This window comes from Corvus kubaryi, unplaced genomic scaffold (genome assembly GCF_017639235.1).
Source record: "Corvus kubaryi isolate FWS band 111438036 unplaced genomic scaffold, C.kubaryi_AGA036_p1.0 37301, whole genome shotgun sequence".
Classification (NCBI taxonomy): domain Eukaryota; kingdom Metazoa; phylum Chordata; class Aves; order Passeriformes; family Corvidae; genus Corvus; species Corvus kubaryi.
The window spans coordinates 810,781-833,086 of NW_024581094.1; the positions used below are offsets into that span (position 1 = coordinate 810,781).

General features: G+C 62.8%; 1 protein-coding gene and 1 long non-coding RNA gene across 5 annotated transcripts; one reads left to right on the forward strand and one right to left on the reverse strand.

Annotated features, from left to right (window-relative positions):
- The first annotated feature begins 46 nt into the window (after window positions 1–46).
- LOC121664540 (junction plakoglobin) lies at window positions 47–17,646 on the forward strand. Of its 4 annotated transcripts, none has more exons than XM_042027899.1 (15): window positions 47–113; window positions 9,534–9,766; window positions 10,721–10,974; window positions 11,202–11,440; window positions 11,858–12,059; window positions 12,473–12,617; window positions 12,987–13,090; window positions 14,068–14,406; window positions 14,792–14,947; window positions 15,092–15,211; window positions 15,372–15,522; window positions 15,646–15,767; window positions 16,026–16,065; window positions 16,400–16,567; window positions 16,802–17,646. In XM_042027899.1, exons 2-14 carry the CDS (start codon window positions 9,541–9,543, stop codon window positions 16,543–16,545), a joined length of 2,244 nt encoding a protein of 747 aa, XP_041883833.1. In that variant the 5' UTR covers window positions 47–113; window positions 9,534–9,540; the 3' UTR covers window positions 16,546–16,567; window positions 16,802–17,646. The 4 variants fall into 4 exon arrangements, with proteins under 4 accessions (XP_041883833.1, XP_041883836.1, XP_041883835.1 ...); XM_042027902.1 differs by lacking the exon at window positions 47–113 and adding an exon at window positions 289–313; XM_042027901.1 differs by lacking the exon at window positions 47–113 and adding an exon at window positions 333–356.
- On the reverse strand, window positions 17,411–22,049 carry LOC121664554. The gene is made up of 2 exons (XR_006016036.1): window positions 21,498–22,049; window positions 17,411–21,046 (listed from the first exon to the last, which is right to left on the reverse strand). It is a non-coding gene; the product is annotated as an uncharacterized LOC121664554 (long non-coding RNA).
- Window positions 22,050–22,306: the final 257 nt, after the last annotated feature.

Consider the following 22,306-nt stretch of genomic DNA (forward strand, 5'->3'; position numbering starts at 1 on the left):
GAGCCAATAGCAGCGGGGCGGCGCGGGGGCGGGGCCTGCGGCGGGCGGGGCGGGGCGCGGGGCGCTGCTCGCCTTTTGTTCGGGCAGGAGCGGGCGGGCGGCGGAGAGCGACGGTGAGCGGGGCCGGGGCACCGGGGGTCGGGCGGGGAGGGACGGTGAGGGAGGGGGCCGGCGCACCGGGCACGGGGAGCGACGGTGAGCGGGGCTGGCGCACCGGGCATGGGGAGCGACGGTGAGCGGGGCGGGGCACCGGGCACGGGGAGCGACGGTGACTGGAGCCGAGTCAGCGAGCATCGGGCGTGGGGAGGCGACGGTGAGCGGCGATAGGCCAGCGGAACCGGGCAGGGATCGCTCTGGTGAGCGGGGACGGGTCCGGAGGACCGGGCTGGCGGAGATCGCGGCGGGGAGCGGTTCGGTGAGCGGAGTTGGGGCGGCCGGAACGGGGCCAGGGCTGTGGCCGTCGGTCGTTCCGGGCTGAGGTGCACCGGCGCCGTGCGGGTTGTGCCGTGCGGGGCTGGGGAGCGGCCGCGCCCGGGGCGGGGAGGACCCGAGTGTCTGGACCGCGCAGTACCGTGCGTCCCGGCTCGGCTCCGCTGCCGCCGTCTGGGGCAGGGCTGCCCGTGAGCTCGGCCGGTCCCGCGCGGGGCCAGTTGGGCGGGTCCCCGGGGCTCCCGTGGGCGGCCGGGCTGCCCTGGGCTGTCCCAACCCCTTCCCAGTGCCGCGGGAGCCAGTTTAGGAGTCGCGGCTCCGCGCTCCGGTGCGAGGTGGCGACTCTGTCCCCATCCCCGGCCCCGCCCGGAGCTGCCTCTGGGCGGGCGAGGCCCTGGCACGGCGCTCGCCCGGTGCTGCGGGGCTCTTACGCAAACTGGGCTGCTCCGTGCCCAGAGTCACACCTGGGGACACTGCGTGCTGTTCTCGAGGCCACCGCGGAACGCCTCGGCGTCGCCGTCCCTACCCGCGGGGCCGGGGCTACCCTTCGCCTACCGCCGGGCATGTGGGATCTGGGGGCTGAGAGGGCAGAGGGGGATGCGGGTGACCTGACATCACCCAGACAGCCCCCCGCGGGTTAGGGGTGCTGGGCACATTGTGGACGGGGGGTCCCAGCTGAGCCCCTGACAGCGGATATCCGCACCGGGAAACGGCGGGGGGAGCGAAACTTGGGTGTTCGTCTGATGTTTAGAGAGGAGAGAGCGCTCTAATTGCGTTCGCTGAGTGATTAGCTTAATTAATCAGGTTTACAGCACAGATGAAAGGATAATGCTGAAATGTTGCTGGGAGTTGCCCGGAGAAGGCAAACGTGGGCTGTCATACGGGCAACGAGGGGAGACGTGTGCTGGGAGAGGAGCGTGAACGCTCAGGGGGGCACGCCTGCTGCTGGGGACGGGACAGGGTGACCTGCGCCACCGTCGTGCCTGCACGGGTGTGAAGGCGTCAGCCTGCACCCTCTCCAGCCAGGCTGTAAGTCCTCGCACCCCCGGCTTCCCCGTAACGCTGTTGGAGTGCCTGGGTGAGTCCCATGTCTGGTTTGATGTTCCCTTTCAGCTTCCCCATACCAGAAGGGTGGTGGGGGCTGGGGACGCCCCGTGTCACAGCCCCCTCGGTTGCTTCACCTCCTGCTCCAGCCCACGTCGTGCTGGTTTTGGCACTGGTGCCAGCCCCGACGCTCGCGGGTCTGGTGTCCGTCTGCCATCGGCTGGTGGGGAGCCGGGGGCGCAGCGTCTCGCTGCCAGCTGCCGCGGGGATGGGGCTGGAGCGGTGCCGGGGGCGTTTGCTCCGGGCTGTCGCCGCATCCAGGGCAGGTGCAGTGTCCGCGGGGGCTGCTCCAGGCTCCGCTCTCGGAGTGTCCGGCCCAGCCGGAAACGGCGATGGGAAAATTATAGGGGTCCATTTCTGTGTCCTTGTCGGTGTCGGAGCTGGCTGGAAGGGTGCAGGGCACCCACTGGAACTGTGTTTGCACATCTGAAGCCTGTGATCGCTCATTGTTTTGGAGGATTTCCTTGAAGTGTCATGAAAAACACATTTTACTGCTAATTTGGCTTAAACAAGTTGGCCATCAGGACGGGGAGGCACAGAGCTCCTGGCCGCGGTGGCTGCTCCCTCCTAGCACCGTGGCTGCTGTGCGGGAGCAGGGACAGCCGTGGGTCCCCAGAGCTCAGGGCGCTTGGGGAAGGTGGGGCGGCCGCGCGGGGCCCTCCCTCAGACAATGGCGTTACATTCTATTGTCTGGGCGATGTGCCGTGTCCTTGCCGGCTCCAGGAAGCGCGTTCATCCCCGGGGGTGGGGGGGGGGAGCGAGCCGGGCTGCTGGGAGGGGTCTCCTGGGGCTGGGTGTGCGAGTAGTTTGTGCAGCGTGCCTGGAGCCTCCGCGGCAGCGCGGGTGAGTCGTGGCCGGGCTGCAGCCGGGGACCTTGGGGAATGTCCCCTGTGGTCCCGGTGCCGCATTTCAGTGTCTCATTCGCTGCTGCCCTAATCCCATTAACTCACCCCTTTGTTTCCCCCACCTGAAACCCTTACTCAGCCCTCGCAGCCGGGCAGGCACTGCGGTACAGCTGCACGGCTCCTGCAGCTCAGCTCGTTCCCGGGAGGACGGTTTCCCTTCAAGACTGTGGTTTGGTGTGGGAGCGCTTGATGGGATTTGGCTTTTTATCACACTTCCAGATCTCCGGGATTTAAGACGGCGCTTTTGCCGGGCGCGCTGCCGCTCGCAGATGGCAGAGCCTGGGAGCGAAGCTGCCCTTGGCCCCGCTCTGCAGGCTGGGGGAGCAGAGCCTCTGCGTAGAGAACTTGCAGAACTTTAATTGCAGCATCTGTACCGACGCTTGTGCTGGTTTTGAAGGTTTAAATTAGACTGGTTTCTAATTAACAGAAGTTAAAAAGAAATGTAGTATCTATTACAGTAGTAAAAGCCTACCTCGGAATTCAGATGATGCTTCCCCATCTAGACAGGGTGTGTGGGCACCCAGCATCACTCAGAGCTGGGGGTAGGTGGTCACTCTCAGTCCTGTGGGGTGTCCCAAGTGGGTCTGTGTGAATGGAAACAGCTGGGGATGGCAGCTCGGGAGGACACCAGGGCTGCGCTGGTGCCTTGAATCGCATTCTCTTCTCTGGGAGGGCTGGTTTTACCCCTCTTTGCTCATGGACACTATTTGATGAAGTGGTGGGCAAGGCGGTGGGAAGGTGCAGCCTCTCCAAAAAAGCTTAAAACTTGACCTGAGCACCAGGTCTGTGCTTAAACAGGGCTGGCTTTGCAGCCACACCCGGCTCGTCGATCGCTTCGGGGGGGGAGGTGAAGATGTTTCTATTTAAGCAGAGATTTGAAATACCCTTCTAAATACACCAGCCTCGATGGGTTCTGCTGCGGCTGCTGGCGGGCCTGGAGGCATCCTGGCACGCCTTGGACTCTCGGCTCCGGAATCGCTTTGGAAACAGGGCAGGAGCCCTGTGCCGCGGCTGCCGGGGCTTGTCGGGCAGCCCGTGACATCTGTGCTGTCTGTTCCCAGCGAGTCCTCGGCCTCCTTCCCAGACCCGGGGCTGGTGGCGGAGGAATGCTCGGTGTTTTCCCAATATCCCACGCTTGGCTGATCAGACTGGGAGGGGGTGGCGGTGGCAGTACCCTCCAGGGGGGCTGCCCCGGTGCTGTCGAGGGGCACAGAACCTGTGGGGTGGATGCACTGGGGTCCCGTGTGGCTTTTGGGGGTGGGTGGCTGGACAAAACGCGTGTGCATCCGCGCGGGGGGGAGAGACCTTTGGCTGCTGGCAGAGCCTGCCGTAATCGTGGTGACGCGCGGGCAGAGCCCTGGTGACAAATCATTAACTTGCTCCGACAGGCCGGGTGCTGACGGCTGTTGGTGATAATTTCTTGTGAAGCGTCTGAACTTTGCAGCTGTAATGCAACCGGATGGAGAAATTAAGCCGGGGCTCAGCACCTCTGTGCCCCTCCCCACTGTCCTGGCTCCTCTGGCAGGGCCAGGTGGCAAACCCTGTGTCCTGGATGCCGTGGCTGGAGCTGGGAACAGCCTGCAAGGTCCAGAGCCTGCAATTATAGTGTTCTTAAAGAACAACTTGTTCTTTGTGCTCATTGAAACAAAATAATGATTTTGATTTTTTTATCCAGATGGAGTAATTGTGATTAATCTCACCATGCCAGTTCGCCTTTCCATGGACAAGTTGCAAATTCCCATCTTTCCCTGACATGATTCTAATGAAATCGGCAAACTCTAACTGAGGAAGGGATGAACCCGTGTGGGTCATCCTGCTCCTGGTGCCTCTGCAGCTTGGAGATGTCTGTGCCAGCAACTGGGGATGTGGGGAGGGGGATGCGCTGCCAGAGACCCCACAATGGGTCTTTGGCAGGTGAGTGTCCCTGGGAAAACCTTCCCTGGGCTGAGGGTCCTGCTGTGGGCACTGCCCCTTGCACAGGAGCGGGGGTGGGTGTCATGCCCAGTGCTGTGCGTGCGCTTGCAGTGGGAGAGCACTTGATGGATAATACTGTGTCTTTTTATGATGTGACGTGCCAAAACATCACAGCCTGGGCCTGGCGTGTGCTGGAGCTGTCAGGAGCTGTTAATTCAGGTGCGGGCGAGGCATTTTGGGGACATGCTCTGGGTTGATGGAGAGCATCAGCTGAGCGCAGCAGGTCGTGGCAGAGTTGCCGCCTTCTGGGGCTGCTCTGCTGCCAGAGCCTGGTCAGGGTGTGCAGCACCCCCAGTAACAGGAGCTGGGACTTTGCATGGGACATTCAGCAGCTCAGATGTAACAACACCATGGTAGATGAAATATAAAAAAGGTTTTAGAGCCCCCTCCAGTGAAGGAGCCTGGATCTGAAGCTCCCGCACCCCACTGCCCTTGTGAAGTGCCCCGAAGTTGTCAGAGCTGATGGGGCAGCGAGGAGACATTCTGGACCTGGGAACATCCATGCACAAAGGCCATGGGCTCCTTTGTGTGCAAGGCCAGGCCAGTGGTTTTGCCTGCTCTAACGAGAGGCTGATCCCCCACTGCTGTCTCCTCCTCATTAAACTTCAAGCTGCTCTCGTTCTCCTTTGAATTCTTCCACTCATCTTCCTTGTAAAGCCCCATTGAAAGGGCTCCTGGTGCCGGGATCTGACTCGAATGCTTCCCATTGATGCGGGTGAGGTCTTGACAAGCTCCTTTCTCTGTCTGCTCCTGCTGTGTGTTCCTGAGGATCCTCTTCAAAACCACTGAAGCTTTTGTACAGCGTCTGCAGGGGCTTCGTTAGCGGCTGCCCCAGCTTCGTCAGCCTTTGGTGTCGCTTCAGAGCAGCTTTGGCCAGGGGTTGTGGGTGTTGGGGGACTTCAAGGTGCATCTCTTCAGAGTGCATCAGGCTCTGCGTGCCCTTGTCTGTGGGAAGATTCTGCTGTGGCTGCCGAGGCCAGGGCTGTCTGAGCGGGCAGTTGCTAATCCCCGGCTGCTCCAGGAAGGGGGGACCGGAGATGGCTTGTGTGTAGCGTAAGTGCTTCTAAAATAGAGTCTTTTCTTGTGCTTCATTTATTGAATTGCCTTAACTGCCTCTTCCCTTTCCTTAAAAACCTCAGTGACTGTAATTGCAGCCACTCGCACGCTCCCACCACCGAGCTCAGCCCCTCACATGCTGCGGCTGCATGAGGGGCCCCCCCAGTAGTGTTGCACTTTGCTCCTGGAGGGTGTGAGTGAGGATGGGGCTCTGGGGGGGCTCCAGCAGGCCCCTGCTGGCACCCACACTTGCACGTGATGAGCTCAGGTTGCCCCTCACACCCACTGACCCTGGGACCCAGTGCCTGGTCCTGCACAGCCCCTGCCTGGGGCTTGTGAGGGTGCCCTGTGCCCCCCACCTGCTCCCTTTGGAGTGACCCCACACTGGGGATCACAGCTGCTCGCCCCAGGGACTGCTGCTCCCTGAGAAGCCCCTGGGCAGTAGATATTTCTGCATGAAGCAGTGCTCGTGGCTTTCCTGCTGCTGTTCTGGGCAGCTCAGCCCTGTCTGCCGGCTGTGTCCTGCCTGGTGAGGCTGAAGGCTTCACAGCAGCTGGTGAGAAGGGCTAGGCAGGCCTGGGGCTGCATGTTTGCCAGAGACTTCCTCCGCAGATGGTGTCCCGGGGGGCCGGTGCTGCTTGGACGCCGATCAAATGGCTCTGGGGGCGGATGAGCCGCTGGCCGGTGCCCGACAGCCGCGGGAGCTTCCTCTGCCTTCCTGGCTGCGGGAAGTGGTGGGAGAGGGATTAACCTTTTCCTGGCAGTGCCCTGCTTGAATGACTGAAGCCCCTGCCTGTCCTGCATCCCATGGCTGAAGCCTCCCAGGTGTCTTGGCCCCTTCCCTAAGATAGGGTGGGAGCAGGCTGGAGATTCTCCCCAAACCTGTTGTCCCCTCTGAGGGGTCCCCCACATCTGCCCCACTGTTTCCTGGGGGATTTTCTCACTGTTCCCAGGAGCGAGTCATGTTTCCCTGGGGTCCAGGTTTGTGTGGAGTGGGGCTCAGGTGAGGTCTGGTGGCACTGTTCTGCCCTCACTGTTCTCCCCTTCCTGCTTTGCCAGCCTGGGGGGGGGGAGATAAGGGCTGGGCTCAGCAGCAATTGTCCTGCCCACAGGCCTGATGTGGGAGGGCTGGAGCCCACCCAGACATGCCCCCTGCTTCATGGCTGACCCTCCAGTGTGGGTATTTTCACGTGTGCCTGAAATAACTCCTTGCTTCTCCCTCCTGCGTGAGGGTCCTGCCCAGCTACAGCACTTCCCTAGAAGCATTGCCAGGGAATGGGTCCTGATAAGGTGAAGTCAGGTATAACCATCTTGCTGGTGCCGCTGTCACTGAGTCTGCTGAGGAGGAGAGAGGACATCTGAGGACAGAGCCAGGCTGTGGAGGATGGGGGAGAAGCTTGTGTCAGTGTCTGGCCCTCACTGGGTGATGAGCAGGGCACGCTTGTCACAGGGTTCAGAAAATGTCACTGCTCACCATAGGAGTGTCTGACATTTGCTCCGCTGGCCCTGTCAGCTCGGGTGCTGTTGGCCTCTCTGGTCCCTGTGGTGATGAGCAAACGCTGTTAGGGGGATGCTCAGGGGAAGGACAAATGCTGTGTTTAATGAAGTGCCCGTGGCTCCTGGTCCCGCTCTCCTGCTTGGAGCTTGTCTGGGGCCGATCACCAGAGCTCATGTCTGAGCTCGAGGAGCTGTGCTGGCTTTTGATGTCCCTGGGTGCCGCGGTGCAGACGGAAGGGGTGGCTCATGCATAATGCAAGGCTCTGTATGGTGTCTGAGCCCAGCTGCTGGAGGTTTGGAAAATTAAGTGCCTGTCTGATGCCTGTAAATTTTGGAGTGGATGTCACTGCTGAGCAGTGGTGCAGCAGCATCAGCCCCTGCCAGATCTGTCTTGCTGCTGCCCGGGGTCCCTGCCCTGGCTCTGGTCGTGTGATCTTTTCTCTCCTCCTGCCCACCTTGTCCAGGTCAGCTTTCCAGTGTTTGCCTGGAGTGTTGGGGCCCTGTTGCTGGGGCTCTGCATGTGGGATGGGTGCCGGCTCACCCAGCTCCTGCACCGTGGTGACGTGCCCTGTCAGTGCCACAGAGCCCTCTCCTGCCTACCGCTTCCACACTTCATAAGGCATGACTATTGCTTCTCTTTGAGCTTCCCGACACAATTTGGAGACTCTGCCAACCATGGCCGGGATGAGCCAGCTGAAGGACTTGCCCTCCCAAATACCAATGCAGCAGCACACAAGTGCGGGTGTGCAGCACCGCGGCACTCCCAGCTCGGCACTGGGGCTCTCCCGGCCCATCCCTGCTTCGACGCGGGGTGGGGAGCAGAGTTGCCTCTCCTCTCGCCCCTGGCACCATGTGTCACACGCTGTCCTGCCCCACTGATCCTGTCCCAGCTCCCACCCGCCGCGGGAAGGCCCTGCCTCCACCGCCCTCCATTAGCGGGTCCCTCCATCGCCTGACCACCGTGCATTATGCACAGCCCATTATAGCTGCTCTGAGTCTGCCAGTGCTGCTTGACAGCTCAAAAAATATCGGATTGGCAGGAGCAGCGCCCTGCCGCGGCTCCGGGAAGGCGGCTGGGGCTGGACGCGGGGGGTTGCAGGATGCACCCAGCCGGGGGGGACGAGCGTGGCGGGGCTCCTGATTCCCATCTGGCCGCTGCCCCCGCGAATGAGGGCTTGGGATTCCTCCCTGCGAGCGCCGGCCTGTGCAGCTGCCGAGGGCTCAGCCGCTCCTTGGGAACAGCCGGCAGCGGTGGGACGAGCCGTGCCAAGCCCGTGCGCGCCGTGCCCCGCCGGGACGCCCCACGGAGCCGCGTCCTCGGCCACCACCCGACGCCCTGACTCAGCCGCCGGCCTGGCGGGGGGCTCAGCTCCGTCTCCTCGCTCCCCCAGGAGGGTGCTGGGGCCCGAGGCTGCCGCCCCAGCCCGGCTGGTCCCTGCGGGTTCCGTGCTGTGCCCGCGGCTGGAGCGGAGCCAGGGGCGCGCGGCCGCCCCGGTCCAGCCCGGCGCAGGAATCGGGGCCGGTGCAGGTGGTAATTAGGCTGTTTGGAAGTGGGTGCTGCTGCGCCCAGGTATGCCGGGCGGCAGCTGCTCCCTTCGCTGCTTATCGCCTCTGAAACTCTGACTCATTCCACTCCTGCGCGGCCGGGAAGGGATAGGAATTCTGGCGGGTGCCTGGGTGATGCGTCAGCGGAGGGCTGGGCGGGTGCTGTCTCCATCCCTCCCTCCCTGCCTGCCTCTGACCCTCCCTCCCTGCCTGCCTCCATCCCCCCAGGCCGTGCCGGAGGCCTGGATGCAGGGCTGGTGACTCACAGCCCTGAGTGAGCTCAGGCATTAATCCGTGAGCCATCCTCCCTCCCCTTGTATCCCCAAATTAAAGACAAGGAAAGCCCAGCCCTGCTCGCAGCAACCTTGGCTGGTTTGTCCTGAGTGTTGGGATGTGCCGGGCTGCCCTGTCCCAGTGCTGAGTGGGGAGTGCCCAGCGCCAGACCACACCGTGGGCGCCTGTGGTGCTGAGCACCCATGGGATAGCTGAGCCAGTGGCTTTGCCTGCTTATTTTAGGTGCTTTAGGAGTGTCCCAGGAAGCTTCTAAAAAAGTTCATTTTATGCTTGGAGCTCCAGCCATATGGAGCTTGGAGCTCCTGGCGTGTCTCCGGCTCTTTGCAGGTCCTGTCTCTGGAAAGGGGTCTTAAAAAAGCTCATGGGCAGCCAGGGGACCCTGGAGCTTGTGGTGTCCCACTGTGCCAGGCAGAGCCTGCCCACACCTTGGCCGTGGCAGTGGTGAGACACGGTGTTGTGAGACACAGCGCTGTGAGATGCAGCCACGGTTCATGTCTGAACACGAGCAACAAAGTGCTGAGCTTTGGGTTCGTCATCCCGGTGCCGCCTTTCATCTCCTGTGGGGGAGGAGGGCAGATAGGGATCGGCTCCATCTGCTCGTGGGCTGCACAGGGGCCAGCTGCTGCACTGGGGGCTGCCGTGCCACTCAGGGGCAGGAGAGGGGCAAGAGGGTCCTGTGGTAACCTGGGCTCTCCTGGAGATGTAAACTCTCCCCTCTCCACCCCGCAGAGCAGCCATGGAGGTGATGAACATGATGGAGCAGCCGATCAAGGTGACGGAGTGGCAGCAGACCTACACCTACGACTCCGGAATCCACTCCGGCGTCAATACGCAGGTGCCCTCTGTCAGCAGCAAGTGCCTCGGGGACGATGACGAGGTGTATGGGAAGCAGTACACCATCAAGAAGACGACCACCACGAGTTACTGCCAAGGAGGGAACCAGGGCCAGAGCCAAGCACAAGGTAAGGGGCTGTGGGGCCCAGCACATCCGCGGGCTCAGCTGCTCAGCTCCTGCCTTCCTCTTCCTCCCCCGTAGCCATGCTGCTTCTGGGCACTCTTCCACGCTGGCTTCCACACCCTGGGAGTTGTTGCTGCCTAAAATACGCTCCCTCCTGTCCTCCTTCCCAGCGCCGAGAGGCTCTCGCGCGGGGGTGGTGCAGCCAGCCTGCGCTGGCGCTGAGCTGCGCACACATCCGAGCGCGCCAGCGGGTTGGCTTGAGATGGGAACAGCTGATCCCGGCCCACAGATCTGCCACCTGCTCTACTGCCTGTCTGCCTGCTGGGAAGCCTGTCCCAGTGTGGCTGACAGAGCTGCCAGTGTGTGCCGTAACACCGCTCCACTGCCACGGCTTCTCCCGCTGAGGCAAGGACGACACGGAGCCGCAGCCTGCAGCGAAGGAGATGCTTCCCCCAGCTTTATCCCCTCAAAGGGGGCTGGTTTGTTCTGCTTGCCTGTGAAGTTCCCTGTCAGCAATAGGCCCTGGAAGGTTTATTTGCCAGCTCCCGCGGGGATCAGAGTCCCCCACAGGACCCTGTGCAGTCCCTTTGCTGCAGAGGTGGGGACCATGGGTGGCTACTGCAGTATCACACCTCAGCGTCCTCGATGGGGAAGGCCTCAGTGTTCTCCTTTTTTCCAGTGCCAGCTGGTCCCAAGTTGCAAATATCCTTAATTTTTTAATTAATGGGCCTTGTGTGACAACTGCCTCATCATGCTGCCTAATTGAGTGTTGTCTTATCTCTGTGCTGCCGTATCTGTTTACGCTTTGAAGCTCCAGCTCTGTGCAGAGCGTGCTGGGACTGCTGACGTGGCCAGTGTTACTGCGCTAAGCTCTTGCTCATCTAGTTGGGATTGGGAAGCAGGGCTGGGAGCGCTGCTTGGAGAGAGCCTAACGCTGCCTCCCTGTCCACCCCTGCAGCGGACATGGAGGCTCAGCTGGCCATGACCCGTGCCCAGCGTGTCCGGGCTGCCATGTACCCCGAGACAGTGGAGGACCGCTCGCTTCTCATCACCACCCAGCTGGAGGGGCAGCAGACCAATGTGCAGCGCCTGGCAGAGCCCTCCCAGATGCTGAAGTCAGCCATTGTGCACCTCATCAACTACCAGGATGATGCTGAGCTGGCCACACGTGCCATCCCGGAGCTCACCAAGCTGCTCAACGATGAGGACCCGGTAAGGAACTACGTTTGCTGTAGGTGTCTCTGGGCTTTCAGCTGCTGCACAGAGGGGCTCCCATCCCTGTCAGGCTCTGTGGCCATGTCTATCTCCTTCCTCTTGGCCAAACTCCTGGTTGCCTCCGCCCTGCACCAGGACTGAGCCCACCTCTGCCCACCCATGTCACCTTGCAGCCTGTCCTTGCTGTGGGACCTCTTCCCACACACTGGCTCCTCTCCCTCCAGGTGGTTGTCAGCAAGGCAGCCATGATCGTCAACCAGCTCTCCAAGAAGGAGGCGTCGCGCCGCGCGCTGATGCAGTCGCCGCAGATCGTGGCGGCCGTGGTCCGCACCATGCAGAGCACCAGCGACCTGGACACCGCCCGCTGCACCACCAGCATCCTGCACAACCTCTCGCACCACCGCGAGGGCCTGCTCTCCATCTTTAAGTCTGGTGGCATCCCGGCCCTCGTCAGGATGCTGAGGTACACAGTGGTGGTGGGGACTCCAGGGGGGATGGCAGAGCCTGGCAGCCCCTCCTGGGCTGGGAGCAGAGGAAGGGAGGGCTCATGCTGCCCTCAGCATGGGTCCTCCTGCTCACCAAAACAAGGGAGTGGGAGACTGTGAGCCTGTGAAAACCCCTAGGGTTTGCTGCGTAAGGAGCCTGCATGGGGGCAGGAGGAGGGGAGCAGCTACATCCCCCCCTGCCCTGACCACAGAGATGGGGCTCAGGCTCTGACGTGTCCCTTCCCTGGGGCCATGCAGCACGGTGGGCTTGCATGGGGCCTTGCTGAAGGGTGTTGGTGGATGCTGGGCTCGGGGGCAGCCCTGGGAGCTCTACTGCAGCCTGGTGAGTTTGGTGTAGCTCCTGCGCTAATGTGGTTTGTGCTGCCCGCCCGCAGCTCGCCCGTCGAGTCGGTTCTCTTCTACGCCATCACCACCCTGCACAACCTGCTGCTGTACCAGGAGGGGGCCAAGATGGCCGTGCGTTTGGCCGACGGACTGCAGAAGATGGTTCCCCTGCTGAACAAGAACAACCCCAAGTTCCTGGCTATCACCACTGACTGCCTCCAGCTGCTGGCCTACGGGAACCAGGAGAGCAAGGTGGGATGGGGATCCCAGACTGACTGCGGCATGGGGAGGGCAGCAGGGGGGTGGTTGCCCAGCTTTGCACCTCACAGATGTGCAGGAGGCAGCGGTGGAGACCCCACCATCTCGTGTGTCCCTGGCGAGGTGACCGGAGCATTCCTGCGTGCCAAGGGGGTGGAGCTCCTGCCTGGCTTGTGTCCTGGCATGAGCTGGGGAATCCGGAGAGGGAGTCCCAGCAGCCCAGGGCTGCCACACCCCAACCCTCCATTCTCAGTGCCCCATCCCTGGAAGCGTTAAAGGTCAGGTTGGACGGGGCTTGGAGGAACCTCATCTAGTGGAATGTGTTGCTGTCTGTGGTGGAGGGTGGAACTTGGTGGTCTTTTTAAGGTCCCTTCCAACCCAAACTGTTCTGGGATTCTGTCTTGCAGCTGATTATTTTGGCCAACGGAGGACCCCAGGCCCTGGTGCAGATCATGCGCAGCTACAACTATGAGAAGCTGCTCTGGACCACAAGCCGCGTGCTCAAGGTGCTGTCGGTGTGTCCCAGCAACAAACCTGCCATCGTTGAGGCTGGTAAGAGAGGCTGGGGCAGAGCTGCAGGAGGATGGATGGTGGTGTCAGGGTGATGCGGCTGAGGATGTATCCTGCTGTGTGTCTGGGGGATGGGCAGATGTCTGGCACAGCCGGGTGAAGCCACCTGTGCTGGCCTGGATTCCTGCTGTGAAGGCTACTGAGGCATGTTCCTGGCACTGTGTGTGGGCAGGATCCATCCTGGCTGTCCGAGAGCTCTTCACACACCACGTTTGGCCTCTGCCAAGCCATGAGACTGCTCCATGTACAGGAGCATTGGCCAATGCCCAGCCCATGCAGCCCTGCTGCCGCTCACTCGTCCTCCTGCTGGTATGGCTGAGGGTGCTCACAGGGCTGTCCCCTTCCCTGCAGGTGGCATGCAGGCATTGGGCAAGCACCTGACCAGCTCCAGCCCCAGGCTGGTCCAGAACTGCCTGTGGACCCTGCGGAACCTTTCTGACGTGGCAACCAAACAGGTGAGTCTGCGGGACCCCTGGCTGTGCTTCAGCGCCGCATTTCGGAGCCGTGGCCGTGCCGGGTGCTGGGCTGCTCATGCCAGGCTGAGTCCAAAGCTGTGTGTTCCCCGTTCCATGAGCTGCAGCAGCACGTGTGCCTGGCGGGGTGAGGGGATGCCCCGCTGTGCCCAAGTTACCCTGCAGCAGGGCTTGCCCTGCCTCACGGTGGGCTGCTCACTGCCCGTGGCCCTGCCAATGCCAGCTGGCTGCCAGCACTCCTGCGTGTCCCCAGTGTGGGGCCGAGGCCACCGCGGTCACTCAGCGGGTGTCACCGGAGTTTGCTCTGGCTCGGGAGCCCTGTCAGCCTGGCCTGGGCTGGCCGCCTGCCCGGCTCCTGTGGGAGCTGCCAGCAGAGCAGCTGCCAAGACTGTTGTGCCCTGCAGCCAGTGCAGAGGTGACCCCAGCCCTGCTCTGGGTCTGCTCTTCCAGCCCTTTGCTGCCTCCTGATGAGTTTTCCCATCTGCTGGGGCCGCTCCATGTGGATTAGCTCTGATGCAGCCTGGAAACTATTTTGGCTGTCATAGAACCATCCCTGGCTCTGATGACTGAAGGGTTGAAGGAGGACGTGGTCGTGGTGCTTTAACTCCTTCCTGTCCCTCTGTTGGCTGCTGGCCAGCGTGGCCAGGACTGGGGTCACTCTGTCACCATGTGGGGAGTGCTGGCGGGGGCATGGGAAGTGTGATTCCAGCAGGGAAAAGCTGCTGGAGACATTAAACTCTGAGTGAAACTGCACGTCAGAGTGGCTGGGGCTCACCGTGAAGGAGCAGCTCCAGCTGTGGGAGATGGAAAAGGAGCCGTGGGGGGATGGAAAAGGAGCTGTGTGGGAGTCAGGAACACCGCCCATTGCTGCCTGCTGGGGGCACGTGGGGCCAGATGCGGGGCTGCAGCTTGGGTCTGGCTGTGTGTGCTGCTCTCACCTCCCGTCCCCATTCCTGCAGGAGGGCCTGGATGGCGTTCTCAAGATCCTGGTGAACCAGCTGAGCTCTGATGATGTGAATGTGCTGACCTGTGCCACTGGCACCCTCTCCAACCTGACCTGCAACAACAGCAAGAACAAGACACTGGTGACACAGTCAAACGGGGTGGAGGCCCTGATCCACACCATTCTGCGGGCAGGTGACAAGGAGGACATCACCGAGCCGGCCGTCTGCGCCCTGCGGCACCTCACCAGCCGGCACCCCGAGGCCGAGATGGCGCAGAACTCGGTGCGGCTCAACTACGGCATCCCTGCCATTGTCAAGCTCCTCAACCAGCCCAACCAGTGGCCGCTGGTTAAGGTAAGGGGCCAGAGGGAGGTTGGGGGCAGGATGAGGCCGGTGCCTGGGCTGGAGCGAGCCCCCGGCTGCTGTTCCGTGGTGGGATGGGCTGCTGAGGGGGTCAGCAGCTGGTGCCGTGCATGGAGTGATGGTGGCTGCTCCTGTTGGGTCATGTCCCTGACAGCGGCTGATGATGGAAGTGGCTCGTGCCCGGTGCTCGTTGGAATCAATGCTCAGCCTGTGGAGGGGATGGATCCAGTGCTGGGCGCAGCTGAGTCAGCCTGCACCACAGAGGGGATGGGGTGGGACAGATGGGGAGGGGTCCAGCCAGTGGGTGTCTTGGGGAACACATGCTGTTCTGATCCACAGCTGAGACAAATCTCTCCTCCCTCCTCCTCTCCTCCAGGCTACCATAGGCCTGATCCGCAACCTGGCCCTGTGTCCGGCCAACCATGCCCCGCTGCAGGAGGCCGCTGTCATCCCCCGCCTGGTCCAGCTGCTGGTCAAGGCTCACCAGGACGCCCAGCGACACGTGGCTGCCGGCACACAACAGCCTTATACGGTGAGTCCCCACCCCCCTGCCCTGCTCCCAGCACAGCCTGGCACCCCAAAACCCAGCCTGTCCCCGGGGGTACCCTGTGCCCACACTTCAGGTGGCTGTGCCCCGGCATGTGGGGGCCCTGGCTAAGCTCTTGTTCCCTGGCAGGATGGAGTGAAGATGGAAGAGATCGTGGAGGGTTGCACAGGGGCACTGCACATCCTGGCCCGGGACCCCATGAACCGCATGGAGATCTTCCGCCTCAACACCATCCCTCTCTTCGTGCAGGTCAGGCCTGTGGGGACACGGGGGCTGCACTGGGCCACCTCCTGCCCAGCCTGCACAGGGAGCTGCAGCCCTGGGCTGATGGCCCCATGGATCAGAACGTGCCCAGAGCACAAGGGCTCCTTGCTGGCTGCTTCACACGGCCGCTGATCTCTCCTGACAGCTCCTGTACTCGCCGGTGGAGAACATCCAGCGCGTGGCAGCCGGCGTGCTGTGCGAGCTGGCCCAGGACAAGGAGGCAGCAGATGCCATCGATGCCGAGGGGGCCTCGGCTCCTCTGATGGAGCTGCTGCACTCCCGGAATGAGGGCACAGGTGAGTGCTGCCATGCCAGGGGCTGTGCCAGGGGCTCTCCTGGCACCATCCCAGCTGGGGTTTCTGGGACTCTGGGCTGTAGGGATTGGCAGCAGGAGCTGAGGCTGCTGCCAATCCCTACAGCCACCTATGCGGCCGCTGTGCTCTTCCGCATCTCGGAGGACAAGAATCCTGACTACAGGAAGCGTGTCTCCGTGGAGCTCACCAACTCCCTCTTCAAGCATGACCCAGCAGCCTGGGAAGCGGTGAGCATCCCAGCAAGATCTTTTCTCTGGGGAAGCCAGGGCCTCAGGGGATGGCCCCGTTCTGCTTCCAAAAGCTGCTGCCAGCACCTCCAGCCAGAGCTCAGGCAGTAGTGACAGTCAAACAGTGGGAGGCGGGAGGTGGGTGGGCTGTGGCCTCAGCTCCTGGGTCATGGCACCCACTGGGACAGGGCTTGCCACCACATGGCCCCTGAGCATCGTGAGCATGAATCCCTTCAATTGTGCCACCTTCTTCCATAGGCTCAGAGCATGATCCCCATCAACGAGCCCTACTCAGATGGTGAGTATGGCTTGCAGGTTCCCTGTGGGCTGGGTTTTGGGGGGGCAGTTGCCTCATGTCACCAAGGCAGGCTGGTTTTAGAACCTCTTTCAGGTGGCTGCCAGTCAAGTGCCAGCCCAGTCTGCTGGGGATGGGGGGTACACGGTGGGATGCTCAGCTCCCAGGGAGCACACACACACGGCTGGTGCCCTTGGGCCAGGGAGTGGGGGGTCCCTTTTGCAGCACCACTTGTCACATGCTGCCCCGGGCGGTGGGGTGGGGGCGAGGAGGTGGCTGAGATCTGGAGAAGTCTTTGGCCGGTGGAAGCTGAGGTTGCCACATCCCTTCCCTGCAGAGCTGGACCCTGGTTACCGCCCCATGTACTCGGGTGACATCCCCCTGGACCCCATCGACATGCACATGGACATGGATGGGGACTACCCCATGGATGCCTACAGCGACGGCGTCCGAGCGCCCTTCGCTGACCACATGCTCGCCTAACCTGCCCGCAGCCCCGCACCAGGTACCTGCCAGCGCACCTGGGACAGGGGCTCAGCCCTGCGGCGGGATGAGTGGCTGGGGGAGGCAGGGCTGGCTGATGGCACCTGGCATGCTGGGGGGTCCCTGATGCTGCCACGGGGTCCCTGGCGCTGCCGTGGGTCAATGTCCCCATCAGCTGTGGGCTCAGGGGGTCTCAGGCTCTGGTCTCCTCCCAAATCGCCCCTCGGTGGATGACAGGAGTTCTCTGCCACTGCAGGTGTTCTCTCCATGCAGAAGAGGGTGGCCCCAGAGCTGAGCATTCGCGAGAAGGACTTGGGAGACAGAAGTGCCTGAGAAGACAAAACTTTTCCATTCCCACAAGAGGTTTTATTTTTCGATTTGTTTTCTTCGCTGTGGGTCTGTGGAGAAGGTCCTTCCTCCTGGGACTGCTTCGAGCACCTACTGCTGCATCCAGCATCCAAGATACTGTTTCTGAAGCTTTAAAACACAAACCCTGCACCGTTAGTGATCTTTCTTTGGCAAAATAGTCTTTTCTATGAATATATATTTCTTTTTTATTTTTAATATGGTGCCAGCGGCTTTTGCCGTCTTTAAGTTTGTGCTTTCTAACTTCCCCATGATTTGTTCTGCGTGTTAGTGTTCTAGGAGAGGAATCTGACATGAAAAAAACCCTTTGCTTCCCGCAAACTCCAACTGAATCAGGCCAACCCAGAGTTTGCTGAAAGCAAAGGGTCCGTGTCCCAGGACCTTCGGGGTGTCTGAGGTTTAATTCTTTCCCATCAGCCACTGGGAGCTGACTTCGTGTCCCTGTCCTGCCAGTCCCCATAGAGGAGTGACTCCAGCATTAGGAACTGTGTCCTTGTACCGATCTTTGTTGCACATTTTAACCCGTTTCCCTTCTCTTTGGTGAGTGGTGTGTTTCCATCCCCTCCTCCCTTATCTAACGCATTTTTTAAAGAGGCTTTAGATCTGATGGTGGTTTAACACTCCAGCTGGAAAGGGATGGACAGTTACTGGAGTGTGGGTCAGGAATGGAAGATTTTATTATTTCTGTAAGTTGTTTTTGTATAGACCAAAGCAAAGAATAAAATAACCCCTGCAGCCCCGTGCTGCCCTGAGCCTGTTCTTCTGTCGGCTGGGGACGGTCCCTCGGGGCAGCCAGGGGAAGGCGAAGCCATCGCCCTCTGTGGGCCCATGGTGAGTCCCTCCGTGGGGCAGAGGGCTCTTGGTGGGCTCATTCCCATGCTTGGCACCTGCTTTGCCTGGCCATGGGCCCGGGCTGCCACAGAGCATGGCAGGACACCGAGCTTCATGTGCTGTGCTTGGGACAGGAGCAAGCGGGGACAAAGCAGCAGGAGCTGGTCTGGGAAGTGGGACTGGGGGGAACATCCTGCCTGAGCTCAGCGCCGTGGCCGCAGCCAACCCCAGTGCTTGGGGAAGTGGATCTGCTTCCTGCCGCAGCCCGTGCCAGCACCAGCGATGAGCAAAACAACAGCTGCTTTCCGGGCAGTCCCAGCAGAACCCAGAGCACTTCCCAAGGGCAATGGGTCTGGGGTGGCTCGTGGGATGAGGCTGGGGGCCAGACAGCCCTGGGCCTGCTGTGGCTGCTGCCAGAGCAGGAGACAATCAGTGACAGGCCTTGGCTCCAGCCCTGTGCGCCGGGAATGGGGGCCTGGGCCCCACCTCATGGCTCGCAGTCAGCCCTGCTGCGGGTCACAGGGGTGTTCCTGCTGTCAGCTCTGGCTGTCCCCAAAGTGCCAGCGGGTTTGGAGATGCCCCAGAACATCTGCCCTAGGAGGGGTCGGGTCCTGCAGCCATCCTGGAGCCGTGGGCAGCGATGTGGCCCCCGTGCACGTTGGGGCAGGAATGCACGTCCCGGTATCCCCAGTCCCACTGCGGCAGAGCTGCCAGCAGACACGTCCGGGATTGTTGGGGGAAGCGGAGCCAGAGCACACCGGGACCAGAGCAACCGGAGCTGCTTGCGGGGTCCTCAGGGAGCGGCATCCCCGGGTGGGCTCCGGGAGCGGTGGGACGGACTGCGGGTCCCGGCATCCTCGGCCGCGCTCCGCCCCTGCCGGGGAGCGGCTCTCGTTATCGGCAGGGCCCGGGAGCGATATCCGAGGGCTCCGCAGCCACGGCCGCGCCAGGAGCAGCGCCCAGCGTGTGTGGGGATTCCCTGCCCTGGGAAAAACCCGGCATCTCCCGCACTCCCGGGCGCACCGAGCCCTCGGCTCCCGCGGTGTCCCGCCCCACCTCCGGGGCGCACCCGGTGCCCGCTGTCACCGGGTGCGCTCTGCCTCCGGCTCTCATGGTGTCCCGCGTTCCCCCAGGCTGCCTTCGGGTACCCCAAATCTCCGGGCAGCTCCCGCGGGCGAGCCCCGGGCCGTGCCCAGCCGGTCCCCACCCGTCCCCTGGGGGTGTCACAGAGGGCGGCTGCCGCAGCTCCCGGAGAATTTGCCTCGTCTCTCCCCTTCTCACGGCGCTCAGCCGCTCCGCGGGAGGTGCCCGGGCAGGAGCTGCAGGACGGCACAGGGCAGGGCAGGGAGCAGCAGGCGCGAGTCTGCACAGGTAACCCGGGGCGGACTGAGCCGGGACCTTGCTCCTCCTGGCCCCTGTCCCATCGGTGCCGGGAGCACCGTCCTGCTCTCGCCCAGCTCCCGTGGGGCAGGTCCCCGGGTCATCGGCAGCCGAACGCTGGTGGAGGGGGGACAGTGGGGTTCGGGGTCAATGGGAGCGGGGGGCGATGGGAGCAGCGGGCGATGGGAGCTGCTCGCACGTGTCTGAACAAGGTTCCCCCGGGGAGAGTGAATGTACGTGCAGGAGCTGGGCCAAAAGCAGACGCAGGGCTCTGGCACTCCCGGCTGAGCTGACTCACCGGCCGGGCTCCCTCCCCGGAGCCAGCGGCAGCACGGCACCTACACACGGTGGGTCCCTGTCCCTCTCTGGGGAGAAGAGGGTCTGAGGGCTTGGGGCTGGGGAGCTGTTCTCCTGGCATCGCGGTGCAGGATTGGGCCCCGAGGTCTAGCGGACCCAGTGGACTGCCCCAGTGGGGCAGAGGACTGGGGAAGGCTGTGGGTGTGCTTTGGGAGCTGCATGTTGCCTCGCGCCGTCCCTGTGTGCCGGGGGGGTGCAGGGTGGCCTGGTCTGGGTGCTGTGCATGTGGCAGCGACACATTACTGTGCCAGGAGAGAGGGCAGCAATGCCCTGGCATGAGCCTGCAGCCAGGAACGAGGGGCTGCTGGTGCCACAGCCCCCACGGGGAGGTGGTAGAGGTGGGAGCAGGGGTAGAGATGGGGCAGGGGGCTTGTGCAGAGGTTCCTGCCCCACAGGGCAGAGGGGCAGCAGTGCCAGCAGTGGCTGCAGCCCGAGCCAGTGCCACTGGAGGTGGCAGGAGAGCAGGGATATGCTGGATTTATGGCCCGTCTCATGATGTGTTTATGGTTGGATTGGGGCAGCTGCAGATGCTGCCCAGCCCTGCCCTGCACTGCACGGCAGGTCCCCGCTCTGCATCCTGGTGCAGACAGGGTGGAGGTTCACAGGTGGACTTTGCTCTTCGAGGTGGAGCTCCCCAGGGCTCTCGCTGGCACCACTCCCGTGTCTGCCCATTGCCGGGAAGCTCGACAGCTCCTTCCCTGTTCGCTCCACAGGCAGCGACCCAGCAGGAATCCCCGGGGCGGGGCAGGGTCCTGTCCTGTCCGGCACTGGCGCTGCTTTGGTGCTGAGCCCCCCGCGTCACGTAGCAGCCACCGCAGAGCAGGTACGCTGACCCCTTGCCTCTGCTAAACCTGCCCCATATCCAGGGGCGGAACTGAGCTGGAGTCTGTTCCCACAGCTCCCCTATCCCAACGGCAGGGAGCAGGGACACCTGAGCCCTGGAGATGCCGTCCGGCCCCCGGGCTGGCAGATGTTGCCTCCCAGGAAGGTGTTTGTCCTACGGCAGGATGCTGGGGGATATGGGGGTTCAGGATGTGTCCCTGATCCCTAGAGCATCACCCCAACAGCTCCTTCCCCCCAGGCAGAGCCGGAGAAGGGACTCTGCTGCCCGCCAGCGCAGCTCCAGGGAGCCAGGGCGGACGGTGCCTCTCCCCATGGCAGCCAGGCCCCCACGTAACGCCAGCCAAACTGGACACCCCGGTCCCACGAGAGACCCTCCCCAGCCAGAGCCCACCCGCCTGCCACCTCCAGCCCAGCCCGGACTCACCTGTCGCTGCGTGTCCCCACACCAACCCGGTGTTCCACGGGTCAGACACGGGCACACACCGTGATGCTGCGACCATCACCGGTCGGTAGAGCCGGGGGTGCCAGTGGGTCGCCTGGGGGAACCGGGGCGAGCGGGGTGAGGAGCTGGGTCTGCTTTGGGCTGTTCCTTCATCCTGTCCCCATTCTGTGGCCGGAGATGAACCACTGTCCCGGCATCCTTCACCCCACGCTGCATCCCACGCCCGCTGTCCCCAGCGCCGCTCGGCCGGGCAGAGCGTGGCCAGGAGATGGCAGCAGGACCCTGCCCGCAGACAGCGCGGCGATGAGGGGGGAGCAGGGCAGAGCTGGGGCAAGGGTCCCTGAGTGCCACCCTGCGGGGGACCCCCCAGTCTCCACACGAGTGGCTCTGGGGACAGACCCAGCTGGTGGCACCAGTCCCAAATCCGGAGGGGACAGAGTGGGCTGGGGGGTGCAGGATGTGCCCACCTGCCACAACCCCCCGTGCAGCCCACTCCCCCCATATGCCCCTCACCCCGGGCTGACACCGTGTCCCTCTGTCCCTAGAGCTGTGCAGCGAGGATGTCCCCGAGGTGGAGATCATCAGCCTGCTGGGCGAGCAGCTGCCCCGCTACACGCTGCGGGCTGACACCATCTTCGGCTACGACCACAGCGACTGGTTGCAAGTCCCCCCCGGCCCCCCACAGCCCATAGCCCCCCTCACCCCCCAGCAGATAGAGGAGACCCTGCAGTACTTCCGTGAGTGCCCGTGGGCTGCGAGGGCGGCGGGGTTGGTGAGGGTGGTGGGCACAGGCCCAGCGTCTGCGCAGGGTCATGACGGCGAGGACAGCCTGGGAGCTAATCACTGCTAATGAGATTGACGGGCTGGATTTCCTCACCCAGAACATCCCGGGCTAATTCTGGGAGCAGCTTCTGCTGAGCCGAGCCAGATGCTGGGAGAGAGCCCGAATCATTTCTCGGGACCCCCTGCATGTCCCTGCTCCTCTGCACTGTGCTCTGGCTCACAGGGGTGGGACACTGGTTGGGTTGGCAGAAGGTGAAAGCCAGGGAATCCCAGGGCTGCTGCTCCCTCAGACATGACAGCCTGGAGCGGGGCTCGGGGCCCCGGCTGCCAGCAAAGCCCCCAGAGCTGTGGGGATCCCAGGGGAAGACCCCTGCAGCCCCCATGGCCAGGCAGGGGCAATGCCCATGGCACTGTGACGTGGCCCATTCCTGGCGTGAGGCTGGGGTTCAGCGGGGGGCACAGACGGATTATTTCTGCTTTGTTTCTGCCTCTGCCATGCGTGTGACGGGGGCAGGATCAGAGCAGAGGGCTGGGGGATGGATGTGGGGCAGTGGGAGACAGATGGGGCTGAGGCCTCCACCCACCTGCTCACGCCAGGCTGGGCTGGGGGTGAATTCTCAGCATGCCCTGCCTGTGCTTGCAGCCTTCCCCTTCTGGCTGCTCCCCTCTCTGCTCAGCAGGTGGTGAGGTGTGCCCCCCACCATTAGCACTGCCCCCTGCAGTGACAGTACAAGGGATTGAGCCCCAAACCCTGTCTCT

Coding starts and splice junctions, on each gene's coding strand:
- LOC121664540 (XM_042027899.1), top strand. CDS start 9,541: ATGGAGGTGATGAACATGATGGAGCAGCCGATCAAGGTGACGGAGTGG. Junction 11,441..11,857: donor GCCCTCGTCAGGATGCTGAG/GTACACAGTGGT, acceptor GCCCGCCCGCAG/CTCGCCCGTCGAGTCGGTTC. Junction 13,091..14,067: donor CTGACGTGGCAACCAAACAG/GTGAGTCTGCGG, acceptor CCATTCCTGCAG/GAGGGCCTGGATGGCGTTCT.